This window comes from Urocitellus parryii, chromosome 12 (genome assembly GCF_045843805.1).
Source record: "Urocitellus parryii isolate mUroPar1 chromosome 12, mUroPar1.hap1, whole genome shotgun sequence".
In the NCBI taxonomy this organism is placed as follows: Eukaryota; Metazoa; Chordata; class Mammalia; order Rodentia; family Sciuridae; genus Urocitellus; species Urocitellus parryii.
The window spans coordinates 93,995,388-94,008,372 of NC_135542.1; the positions used below are offsets into that span (position 1 = coordinate 93,995,388).

General features: G+C 43.5%; 1 protein-coding gene across 1 annotated transcript in view; it reads right to left on the reverse strand.

The window, feature by feature from the left end:
• Nucleotides 1-280: 280 nt before the first annotated feature.
• The window catches only part of Tacr1 (tachykinin receptor 1), a 150,169-nt gene continuing 137,464 nt past the window's right edge, over nucleotides 281-12,985 (reverse strand). The window contains exons 3-5 of the mRNA XM_026397447.2: nucleotides 3,856-4,006; nucleotides 2,091-2,287; nucleotides 281-572 (exon numbers count right to left, since the gene is read on the reverse strand). Of these exons, the coding sequence (XP_026253232.1) occupies nucleotides 281-572; nucleotides 2,091-2,287; nucleotides 3,856-4,006 (640 nt within the window). The remainder of the gene's footprint in view (nucleotides 573-2,090; nucleotides 2,288-3,855; nucleotides 4,007-12,985) is intronic.

Sequence of the window (12,985 nt, forward strand, 5' to 3'; positions counted from 1 at the left end):
TAGAATCATGGAATAAACTGGAAGGTAAAATCTAGTGCAATATTTTCATTTTACAGGCTCAGAGAAATTCAGATTTGCTTTGGGTTACACTGATGGGGGATGGCAAAGATGGAAGAATCCAGATTGACTTTAGGATGAAATGTCTTCCCTAAACCATCTGATTCTTCCCCCAAAGCTCTGATGTTCAGGTGTTTCTGATGGTTTCCAGATCAAGGAAATACCCATGCATGAGAGAGGCAGAACAAGGATGGTGGTGGCTGCCTTGCTAAGGGCCTGCCCTCTAGGACAGCATATTGGAGTAGAAGCTGAAGCTCTCTGTCATGGTCTTGGAGTTGCTGCGAGAGGAGCCATTGGAGGTCAGATCCAGGGATGAAGGTGTGGCCTTGGGGCCTTCCTCGGGCTCCTCCTCGTGGACTCCCACCACTGTGGAGACAGTGGTCTCCAAGCGGCTGACCTTATACACGCTGCCCTGGGTCTGGAGGTACCGGGTAGATTTCATTTCCAGCCCCTCATAGTCGCCAGCCCTGATGAAGGGGCAGCACCGGAAGGCGTGCTTGAAGCCCAGACGGAACCTGGAAGGATAGCACATAAGGAGGTGACACCGTGGGGACAGACTGCTTTTCAAGGGACTTCCCACCATTTCATCAGCTTCTCAACACAGGACACTCCCAAGTGTGACTGTATCTGATTATTTTGCAAGTTAATGAACAGCTGGAGAGGCTGAGGCCAAAAAGATTTCAGGGTCAGCTAATCATGTTAAATCTAGGACCAGCACCCATGTTCATGTGCAATATACGTCTTTATCCAGGGTGGTCCTTGAGCTATGTATGCTCCCTCTTCTGGTGTGGGGTCAGAAGACTTTGGGCCAATCCAACATCAACCTAAAACTCACTAAGTATTTACTGGGTGCACCATAGTAAGCTTACAGCAAAGCACAATGCAAGACTCATTCCTTTCCCTCTAGTAGGCCACTGACTGCCAGAGTCATGATCCTTGGTCATGTCCCTTTGGTATGCCTCAGTTCCTTTGTTTGCTAAACAGAGAGAATCCACCTTTATTTAATAATATGCAGGGAGATTTACTCTAATAAATTTAGGCATGTCATCAAGCTCTTAGGGGAAGGATGTTTCTATGAGTAAGACTAACAGAACCATTTGGGCAAGTTTAAGAGAATGTCTTTCCTGCTCTCTGTGACCTGAGTGTCTCACTCAAGAGAAGGCTTTTCCCAGGCTAGTGACTGATGGATAGAAGGCATTTTGTTCCTTCCCTTCCTGTCTGTTCCCTTCCCTACACAGAGGCTGGGGTGGTGCCCTGGATGAGGTCTAGCATCCTGACCCCTCTGGGAAGCCCTCTACCGGCCTCAGTGCATTTCCTATTGCTGAGTGCCATTCCTGATGGGCTTTCCCTTCTCTTGCTTGTCTGAGGTTGGTTTCTGCTGTGAGGATGGCTCCCCCAGGCCTTGTCTGATCAAGTGAGGGCAGGAATCAGGTCTCTGAGGCCCTGACTTCTTTTTTGCTTAAACTGGGAGAGGATCCAGCTTACAGGCTTTGTTCACTTACACCAGTCACAAAGGTTTCTAATCCTATGTTGTCCCTCTTCCCCAGCTCAGTTACCAGTATTTAAAAATCAGAAGATCTCACACACAAATATAGATTTCTGGTTTCTCTTGAAAAAGAAAAGATAATCAGGCCATGCTGAGCTCACAGTCCTCTGCATGGAGGACTGTGTGATGGTTAGTTTGCTGCAGTCCATACCTCTCCGTCTTGTCCCTTTCTTTCTTTTTTTTTTTTTTTAATTTTTTTTTATTTTTTTATTGGTTGTTCACAACATTACAAAGCTCATGACATATCATATTTCATACATTAGATTGAAGTGGGTTATGAACTCCCAATTTTACCCCAAATGCAGATTGCAGAATCACGTTGGTTACACATCCACAATTTTACATAATGCCCAATTAGTAATTGTTGTATTCTGCTACTTTTCCTATCCCCTACTATCCCCCCTCCCCTCGTCTTGTCTCTTTCTGTGCTCATTCAGCTGCTTGGTGGCTGGTGGCCCCTGGAGAGTGTGGGGAATGGGGTACTCACCTGTCATTGAGGCAGCAGTAGATGATGGGGTTGTACATGGTGGAGCTCATGGCCAGCCACATGATGGCCAGGTAGACCTGCTGGATGAACTTCTTCAGGTAGAGATCTGGGTTGATGTAGGGCAGGAGGAAGAAGATGTGGAAGGGCAGCCAGCAGATGGCGAAGGTGCACACCACCACGATCATCATTTTGACCACCTGGTGAGAGGACCAGCAGGTGAGGTGACATCCTCCTTCTCTCATGGCTGCTTTCCTTCTCCTCCCTCTACTCACCACACATGGTGTGATATGGGGTGGGGGGTATTTAGAACATTGCCTTACAAGGAGGAGAAAGGATCTTTAATGTCCAGCACTAAGGGACGTTGGTTATGTGGGCAGTTCTCAGAGGATGGCCCCAGGACTGTCATTATCACCTTCTCTGGGAACTTGTTAGACATACAAATTCCTGGTTTCACCTCAGACTTAGTGAACTGGAAACTCCCAGGCTGCGACCTGGAATTCTATGCTTGACAAACCCTTCAGAGGATCCTGATGTAATCTTGCATTTGGGGACAACTGTGTTATGTGACTCTTCTGGGCAATGGCTTAAGCCAAGGGAGGTCAATTAACAAGTAAAGGTGAAGGGATGTGCTGGAGAGAGGGCCATGGAGGGAGTAGCAAAAAGGTGGGCAAAGAGAGGAGCCATGGGCTTGGGCAGGCTGCTGGGTCTGGAGACTGCAGGAGAGGGAGGGGAAGGGCTGCCAGGGTGCATCCGATGTTTAAAGGGATTTAAAAGAAGGTCTTCTGAATTTTGTGTGCTGTGGTATAAATGTTGTGTCACCCCCAAATTCATGCGTTCATTCAGTCTCTAGGTGATGTAGTAGTAGGGGTGCCTTTGGAAGGTGATCAGGCCTGAAGGGCAGAGCCTTATGAATGGGATTAAAACCCTTACCAGAGAATCCAGAGAAACCCCCACCCCTCCACCATGGGAGGTCACCAGGTAAGGCACCTTCCACCCACCAACCAGGAGCTGCCCTCAGCAGATACCCCATCTGCCAGTGCCTTGATAGTGGACTTCACAGCCTGTAGAGCTGTGATAATCCATTTCTGTTGTTTGTAAGTTTGCAGTCAAAGGTATTTTGTTATAGTGTCTCAAATGCACTAAGAATCTGGATGACATAAACTTCTTTTTATCCCCAAGAAATCTTCAGTGAAGAACACTACAGCATCCATAATGAAATACCATGCAAAGAAGAACTGAAAGGAGAGAACAGAAAGAGGAAGCTTCTCATTTACTGATTTTCAGATTCTTGTGAATTTTAAGTGAAAAATGTGACCACAGTATATATTTACTATTTGCATAAAAAAAGAGAAAATAGTATATCTTAATTTTATTTATAAATGCCAATATCTAGGAGGGTTAACAGGAAACAAACAATAGTGGTTACTATTGTGTGTATGTATGTTTATATGTGTGTGAATGAGTCTATGTGTGTGTATGTGTATGAGTGTGTATGAGTGCATGTGAGTGTATGGATGAGTGTGTGGATGAGTCTATGAGTATGTATGTGTGTGTATGAGGGTGAGTATGAGTCTATGAGTGTGTATGAGTGTGTGTTTGAGTGTGTATGAGTGTATATGTACATATGGAGAAAGGTGGCTCTCTTCCTTCCCTGGTCTGTTACCCAGACCCAGGGCTGTCTTATGCCTGCTGCCTCTGGGTGGCTCTGCTCACCAGCCTGTAGCCTGAGCCAGGGTCCATTAGGAACTGTCTGCTCCTCACTCACCTTGCGCTTGGCAGAGACTTGCTCATGGTACCGGTCAGAGGAGTCCCCAGGGATCTCACTGGCCCACAGTGTGATCCCCACTACGGTGTATGCATAACCAATTACCAGCAGGGGGAGGAAGTAGATGAGCACAGTCACGCAGATGTGGTACCTGCAGTAAGATGGAGGAGAAAGGTCAGCCAGAGAAATAATTGGTGGTTAAGGCTCTGCAGCCACCTTTTCTAACCTTTGCTATCAGTATGGCTGAGCTATCAGGCACACTGGGGAGAGGCAGCCACCTCAGAGTGAATGGGTATAAATCAGAGAAATCAAATCTCTTTGATTTATGCTTTCCTTGTGAAGATCTATAATGGAGATTCTTGTTCAGATTCAAAAGGGAAAAAATATTGATAAGAGGGAACTGAATTCATAGTATACTTATGACAGTTTTGGTTCATGCTAAGTTCATTATTACTAGCCCCACCCCATCCCTCAAGAAATATAAGAATGCAAACTTATGCTTCATGAATAGAAGTTTATTATCTAGAATAAAGGAGGTAATTGCACCACTCAATTCATATCTGTTAGACTACACTTATGCTCAATTTTACTTGGGATTTAGACCAACTAGTATATTTAAATGAGATCTACCATAATGGTTCATGAGCTTCAATTCATTCTATGAGATATATGGATTCACAAATATCAGTATAATTAATTAGCTTGGGGAAGAGGATAAGATTAGTTCTAGTTCTAGAACTTGGATCCAGGAGGGAAAGCCACAAAGTGTAAGCCATTTCTAAGCCTGGCCTTCATGAGTATATGTGCACAAGGAAGCTGGCTGGGTCTTTGAGTCACCACTTGGACGGCAAATATCAACTGACTCACATTTGATTGGGACCCAAGCAAGAAAAACAACAACAACAACAACAACAAAAAACCTCCAAACAAGTAAAAAAAAAGCCCCCAAACCTTTCCAATGTTAAATTGCTGAGGTTGTGAGGTTTGTTATGGCAGCATAACTTAGCCTATTTTGTTTAAGGCAAGATTTCTTCAAAGTAGGAAACTCAGACAAGTTTTCTGAATGTTGAGGAAGAACATTTTTCTGAGGGGGTTCATTGGCTTGTGTATCTGGCTACAGCCTGTTCCCAGACGTGAGTGTAATCGTGAGGCAGTAGTAGTGGTATTACTAATGAGAACAGCTAATGACTTGGGAGACTCGCTCTAGGTCTGTGCTTTGGTTTGGATGTGGTTTGTTCTTCAAAGCTTGTCATTCTTCGAGCTTGACCCTTGTTGTGGTGGTTTTATATTGAGATGCTAGAAACTTTAAGCAGCGGAGCTTAGAGGTTCTTTGGCCATGAGTGCTCTCCCTTAAAAAATTAATTGATGCTATCTGAGACTAGGGCAGGTCTCCTGGGACTGGATTAGTTCCCTTGAGAAGGGTTGATAGAGGTCAGCCCAGTACCTGTCCCTAGTCCCTCTTCTATGCATGCTGCTTGCTACTCTCACATGCACCTCTGTCATTGTGATGGCATCTGCCATGAGGGCCTTGCCAAAGTTGACCAGATGCTGTTGCTGTGCCCCTGATCTTCCAGAGATATGAGCTAAATAGTGCTCTTTTTCTATAATGTATGCAGCGCTGGCATTTTGTTATAGCAACATAAAACAGACTAACACAGTCACTGTGCTAATAATAAACTTAATGACAGCATTAGTAGCAGATGTGGTCGCTAGAGTTTGAGTGTTCATAAATGGCACAATGCTAAGCATTTTATTTTCATTCTATTATTTAATCCTTAAAGCAAACAATTGGGTAGTTACTATCATAATTCCATTTTGTAGATGAAGAACAACATTTAGAATTTAATTAGTTTGTCCAAATTCACTACTGCTAATGGGATTGGCTGGGATCAGGATGCAGGTCTAAGACCCAAGAACCAGTTTCTTGTTACTGAGGAAAAGTTATCCACAAATTCTTTTCTTCCATTCTGGTTACAGTCTATGTTAATTCTCTGCAATGATTTTCTTCCTTAGGGAAAAATCCACTTATTCACTCAATTTCTCCCTCTTCCATACTACATTTGCTTTCATTGGTTCTTTGTAAGGCTCACAGCTTTCCCACTTATTTAGTCTCCTGTGAATATTAAAATCTGCAGTTTGAAGATACTTGAGGAGTTCTTAAGTAATAAGTCATTGATTCAGAAAAGCAGTGTGTGAGCTCATCTGCTCTGTGCAGACACCTGCTTCCACCTCAGCAGGCTCTTGAGGTCCCCTGGGTTTTTACCTCCACCAGAACCACTGGGTTCTCCAGTTACCACTTCAGTGATTGCATATAGTATTTCCCACCTGATCTCAGCCACTCCTTCAGGATACAGTGCTGACTGTGCTTGCGAGCCCAGCCTTGAGAGACTGTAGGGTCAGGGAGAACCTGAGAACCTCCTAGATGTCCTCAAGATACCTCCCTGTAAGAATGGCCCCGTGTCATGCAGACTTGATACTTGGTGGCAAAACACGCTAGCTGAGCTTCACCAGGCCACTGCCTTTAAGGTTTGAGTGTGATGAACAATTATCAGCTCAGGAGTGTGAAGGGAGGACATTGTAGTCAAGTTGGTGCTCCTCTCCCTACACCACAGGTCCTTACAATCAGGAAGGTCTCAGAACCTCCTGGAAGTTACTGTGGGGTGACTCAGCTACCGTGGGGTGGGCCTGAGAATCTTCATTTATAATACGTTCCCAGGACACATTGCTGCTGCTGTTTTTGGTTCAGACTCTGAAAAAGATTGTCCTGGACCAGTGTTTCTCAACCAAAAATGCACATGAAAACCACCCGAGGAGATTTTAAAATGATCAGTGCCCAAAGGTACCGGTTAGAAAATTCCTAAGTTATTTTAACAGATGGTTAGCATGGAGAACCACTGTTTCAGACCCTGGATCTGCAACACCAATGAGTCTTTCTTTGGAACCTCCTTGTTGTTTGTGATTGAATGAGTTCATTAAGGTGTTCATTAGAAACATTCATTTTGTGATGTATCTGATGCTTTGCATTGGGGGCCTTGCTGATCAGGCAAGGACTGCCCGCTCCCAGGACTAGCTAATTCCTAGAGATAACAAATGACTCTCTTGGGAGTGTGCATTCCATATGCAAAATAACAATCTAAACCTTAAGCTTTATTGGGCTCTTACCTTGCAGAAAACTATTTGCCTGCCCTGATTATCCTGAAGCCAGATATCAGACAAGTAGGGTAGCTCCTCCACCCCAGAGCTGCTAAAATTATTCAGGCTGGTCAGTCTTAAACCTGCTCACTCTGCCTCACTAGTTCTTTCCTGAGAAGGCCCATGAAGTCTTTCTTTTTGTATGGGACTGTGCCCCTTCATCTTGGGTACTGCGAGTTATAAATCTTCTTTTTGTGTGTGTGTGGTGCTGGGGATTGAACCCAGGGCCTTATACATGCAAGGCAAGCACTCTACCAACTGAGCTATATCCCCAGCCCATAAAGTATCTTATTTTTTTTTCTTAAAGATTTTTTTTTAAGTTGTCAATGGACTTTTATTTATTTATATATGGTGCTGAGAATCGAACCTAGTGCCTCACGCATGCCAGGTAAGTGCACTACCACTGAGCTACAACCACAGCCCCGTAGAGTATCTTCTTAATGGCAGTTGCATCCTGATATGTTGACCTCACCATACTTAAATATAAAATAAAATCTGCATTTTAAAACTATGAACACTGTGAGAACTCATAAATCAGACCACAGGAAAATGCTAAGATGAATCAGTAAATATAACTTATCAACCTTTTAATAATTCTTCCTTTTTCAAAGAAAGAAAAGTCATTTTGTTATTTGGAATCAACAAAATATATGGATTTAATTTCAGGTAGAGCAAGGCTTTCCCATGCTCTAGTAGAGATAATTCAGAAGAGCCTAAGAATAGTATATAGCAATTTTAGTTCTAGGTATAGACACAAAAGAAAAGAAAGTCTTGACTTCAACAAATGCATGCAAACCATTACTTACAATAGCTAAAAGGTGGAAACAGTCCAAATGTCCACCAGTAGATGAATAATAAACTAAATGTGGTATATTCATACAATAGACTATTATTCAGCTTTATAAAAGAATGGAATTATTGCCTGTAATCCCAGCAACTTGGGAGGCTGATGTAGGAAGATCGCAAGTTCAAAGCCGGTCTCAGCAACTTAGGGAGGCTCTAAGCAATTTAGGGAGATTCTGTCTTTAAATAAAATCTAAAAAGGGTTGGGGATGTGGCTCAGTAGCTAAGCACCCCTGGGTTCAATCTCTGTACAATGCTCCTCCCCCTTGCCCTTGGCCCCGGCCAATACATAAAAGAATAGAATTCTGACATATAGATAAATCTTGCAAACATCATGCTAAGTGAGTAGGCCAGACACAATCCGACAAATACTGTGGGAGTCCACTTATATGAAATATGTCATGGAGATGCAAAGTAGATCAGAGGCTACCAGGCGCTGGGGAGAGTAGATAGGAGCTACTATGTAGTGGGTATAGATTTTCTGTTTGGAATGATGAAAAGTACGGGAAATGGTTAGTGGTGTTCATTGTACAACATTCTGAGTGTCCTTAACGCTTCTGAATTGTATGCTTTAATGTGGTTAAAGGGGTAGAGTTTATAATCTGTATTTTTATCACAATTAAAAAATTTCATAAAAATATTTCAGCCTACCCAGGATCCCAGGTCTCCAAATTTGCAGGCTTTTCTACCCTTGGCTACTCCTCAACACAGCCCCTCACTCTGAAAAGGTAGACTTAATTCTTGGATGAGATTAAAATTTGAACATATGCTTCTAAATCTTTTAAAAAAACACATTAGTTTTTATTTTTTAACTTTAAAATTAAAAAAGTTTATTGGTGCATTATAATCATACATAATAGCAGGATTTGTTATATATATATTTGTGCAGGTACATCTTCCTAAATTTTGCTCAGAAAAACCCCTATCACTTAGAAATTGCAAATACTCAATCCAGTGTTCAAATGATCAAAAATTCTAAATGAATGTAAGTCAAATGCATGAAGTTCTATCATTAGAAAAAAGGAAATAAATACATTTCTTTTACCTTCATACCCTTCTGGAGGAATTTTACCGTATTCTGTATTTAATTGGAGTCAACTAAATACATTTCTCTCTCTCTCTCTCTCTCTCTTTCTAAAATAATTTTAGAGAGCAGGTCAGTGAAACAATGTAATCCTATTTTGTGCCGCTCCACTTGGGTTTTGAGTCTGATTTTTCCTAGGTTCCTGCCAGGCAGGATTTTATGAGCTCTTAGAATTAATATCTGCCTTGGGAGAAGGGATCCGGGGTCAGCAATGCACTAGAAGCAAGCCAGAGAAAGAACCAGGCATGAAAGCAAGAGGCAGTGACAGAAGGGAGTTCTTTGTGTGCTAAATGAGATGTATGCTTGGGACCTAGCACATTGATTTTGATCATTAAGTCTTGCTGATGTGCTCATCAGAACTTTCAGAAGGAAGGTGCCTGCAACAACTTCATGCTGTGGCTCCATCGAGTTCACTTCTTTAAGCAGCAAATGGGGCTTGGCATCTTTTATGGGATAAGCTTGTCGAATATAAACCATGTATCCCCAATCCCACAGATTCCCTTGTCCTTACTGCCCTGATACCTTACTGCTCACCCCAGGGCTTATTGGTCTCACTAAAACAGGAGTTACCTCATTGTTCAAAGTATCAACAGTTTTGATTTCTGAAACAATCCTTTACATTTGAAATCGAGCTGGATAGCCTTATTAAACAGTATCTAGAGATCTTCATAACGTGCTTGGGGGAGACAGTAGGTGTCTTGGAGTTGGGGAAGAAGGAGGCCAAGAGAGCATGGCCCTGCATTCCCCATCTTCACTCTAACAAGGTGGCTCTGCCTTTTGTTTTTGCATTGACTTTAGGCAGATGATTTTGTTTGAAAGGTGGTGGGTAGAAGATTTCAATAGTTTCAGAAAAGTTGAAGAGCCCTGGTATAATCCCAGCTCCCACCCAAGGCATCAACCCTTTGCAATATACATACCACATAAGCATTAAACATCTTCTAGAAGATTCCCTGTGACATTCTGCTCACTACCTTTAAAGCTGAGCTACATCAGTAACTAGGGATTTTGTTAGAGTTGCAGATTCTTAGGCCCCACCTTGGATGGGTCTGCATCAGTGACTGTAGGAAAGCTTGTTAGAGGTACAAACTCTCAGGCCCCACCACAGATGGGCCAAATCAGAATGTGCATTTTAAAGGCTTCCAGGTGACTTATGAGCAAGTTCAAGTTTGTAGCACACAGCATTTTTTTTCTCTTGTTTTCATGGGGGGAATCACCTGAGGAGTATTCAGAAATTCCAGTGCATGGATAGCATGCTAATTCTTCTGATTCAGTTGGTTTACAGTGTGGGTGCAGCAGAGTTTTAGAAGCTCTTCAGGCAAATCTCTTGTGCAACCAGGGCTGAGCATAACTTCCAGACCCCTGCTGATGATGGCTGGGACTGATGCTGTTACTTCTCAAATTGAGTGAAAGCCTATGGCCCTGTATCTCTCACTATCCATTCTATGTCATAAGCAACAAGTTGAACCCATCTCATGGGATGGCCCTGCAAACATGAGATGACCATGAACTTGCCTTTCCCCAGAGCTCTTTTTGCACAGAGAGCTTTTAGGGATCATCTCTCCTTTTATATGTGCTGAGCAGCCTCATCTGCCTGCAACTCCTCAAATGACCCTCAGGCTCTCTCTCCTTATTAGAGGATGACATTAGATGCTTGACTGTTTACTTGCCTCACCTTTGTACTTCCTAGAAAAAAGATCTGCGAATCAGTGTGGTTTCTTTGTAGAAAAAGGAAGCAGCACCCAAGCATTTCTGTAGCTCAATTTTTTATTCAACGGTCACAGCCAAATCCCATGTACTTTGAAGCTCTCTTGGAGGCTGGCAAAAATCGCAACCTATCAGTTGATAAATTCATCAAATATTTATTTAGTCCTTATTACATATCTGGTTCTGAGCTGGTTCTGGGTTGGGGACATTGAAAAGAGTCCTCCCATTCTTTGGTACTTTCTCCAAGGTCTCACGGACAACCACCAGAGAGGGTAACGTGGCAAGTGGAGAGTGGTCACCTTTTCAAGGAGAGTGGAGACATTGGAGGGATGTAAGTAACTTTTTGTAAATAGAGATATGATATAAAATACATTAATATTCAAAATTTAATAATAACCCTATATGCAAGATATAGCTAAGTTATTAGCTAGTTACAGTAATGCTTCTAAGTGCATGGAGAGTGATGGGAATGCAGAACACTCTCTCCAGTTAATCAGGGAAGCTTCCCTGAGGAGGAGCTATTTGGCTAGGCCCTGAAATAGAAGCAGTAGGTAGGCAGGCCAAGAATGGTGAGGTGGTTATAGGTGGGGAAAAACTGCAAGTACTAAGGCATGAGGGTGGGGCAATCATGGCATGATGTGGGTCCTAGGATGTGAGTGGAACTGAATGGAAGCTGGCTGTGTACAGCAGTGTCAGGAGACATGGCTGGAAAGGAAGACAAAGGCCAAATCACGAAGGGCATTTTATGATGGGCTGGAGAGATCCTGATTTATTTTGAAGTTGATGTGAAACCATAAAATGGTTTTAAACAGGGGATTAACGTGGTCAGATACTTGTGCTCTGGTGGTGGATGGAGGTGGGCAAGGCTACAGGTGGCATCCTTAGGATGCTGAGTCTTGACCTGGAGGAAGTGAGGATGATCCATGTCAGGGTCATGATGGGTGGGTGTGAAGGGAGGGATTTGGGAGGCACTATGGCTGGGAGAAAGAGCTAGTGAACTTGGCTGCTGGAGGCATAATTTTCCTGGCTTTCTGGGTTAGACTTGTGGAGAAGAGTGAGGCCAACCAGTGCTGGGGCCCCAGGGAGGAGGAGCAGAGCTGCAGGGGAGTTATCATTTGGGCATACTGTCCTGGAGGGCAGGTGGGTATATTCATGGATCTGGAGCTGGGATAAAAGTCTGGGCTGGCATAACCTTGGAAGCTCTCATGTCCAAAACCATGAGAAGGTGACAGGATGCAGATGACCATGAAATGAAGAGAGAGGAGGCCATACATGGAGAGAAAAGCCCAGGGAGAGAGTCTAAAGACAGACAGGAGGAAGGCTCCAGGGGCAGATGGAACCAGTCTGAGGGGAAGGACAACGAGGTTGGGAACTTGCTGTCTGGTTTCGTCAAGCTGGACCAGGCTGGTCAGTGATGGCTAGAATAGGTGGAATGAAGTGAGGAAGTGGAGGCAGTTGGTGGTGACTCCATTCTTAACAGGCATGGCCATGGAAGGGAGGGTTGAGGACCATAGCTCAATGAAGGGCAAGAGATGAAGGAAGGCATCTTTGTGTTTGGTTGAAAAGGCAGGGGATATGCAGACCTCTGTATCTCTCTGACAAACCACCCAGTCTGCCTTCAGAGTTTAGAAATGCTCTCACAAATGATGTTCAAATACTAAACTCCAGCAGAGAGAAGCCCAGCTCCCTGCCCCCATTCCTTCTCCCTCCTGTCTGCTTAGGAGTAGGGTAGGGTGTGTGTGGGGGTGCAGAGTGGAGGAGCTGGTAATGTCTACCTCTGGAGGCAGGTGGCTAATAATTCTGCCTGAAATCTTGATTGGGTTGATATGTAAAAATAAAACAAACCCTCCATTAAAAGCTTCTGCAGGTCATATTGCAGAAAGAGAGGAAATTAGATGGCCCTTGGTTTGGCTGAAGACCTTATGGAGATTTGGGATAGGAAAAAAGGTCACCAGAAGCCTAATTCAGGATGAGGCAAAAAATATAGAATTGGTCTTTGTGGGGAAAAGTAAAAGCAATGGAAGCAGCTGTGGTGGTGGCGGCAGGGAGAGAGCTTGAGCCCTGTGGTTGGAAGAAGAACTTGCAAAAGGGTAGGGCTAGCAAGAAACTTTCTGTAGGCACTGCAAGCAACAGTGGTATCTGAGAGTAAATATCAAGAAAGTATAATCCTGTCCAATGCTGTGATTCCATGATTTTACTTCCCAAGTGTTAAACTAGGCCTTATCCAAGAACTCTAGGTTAATGGGGCTTTGAGAAAATGAAGGAGGAGAAATTATTTCCAGAGTGGAGCTAAGTGGGCTAGTGATA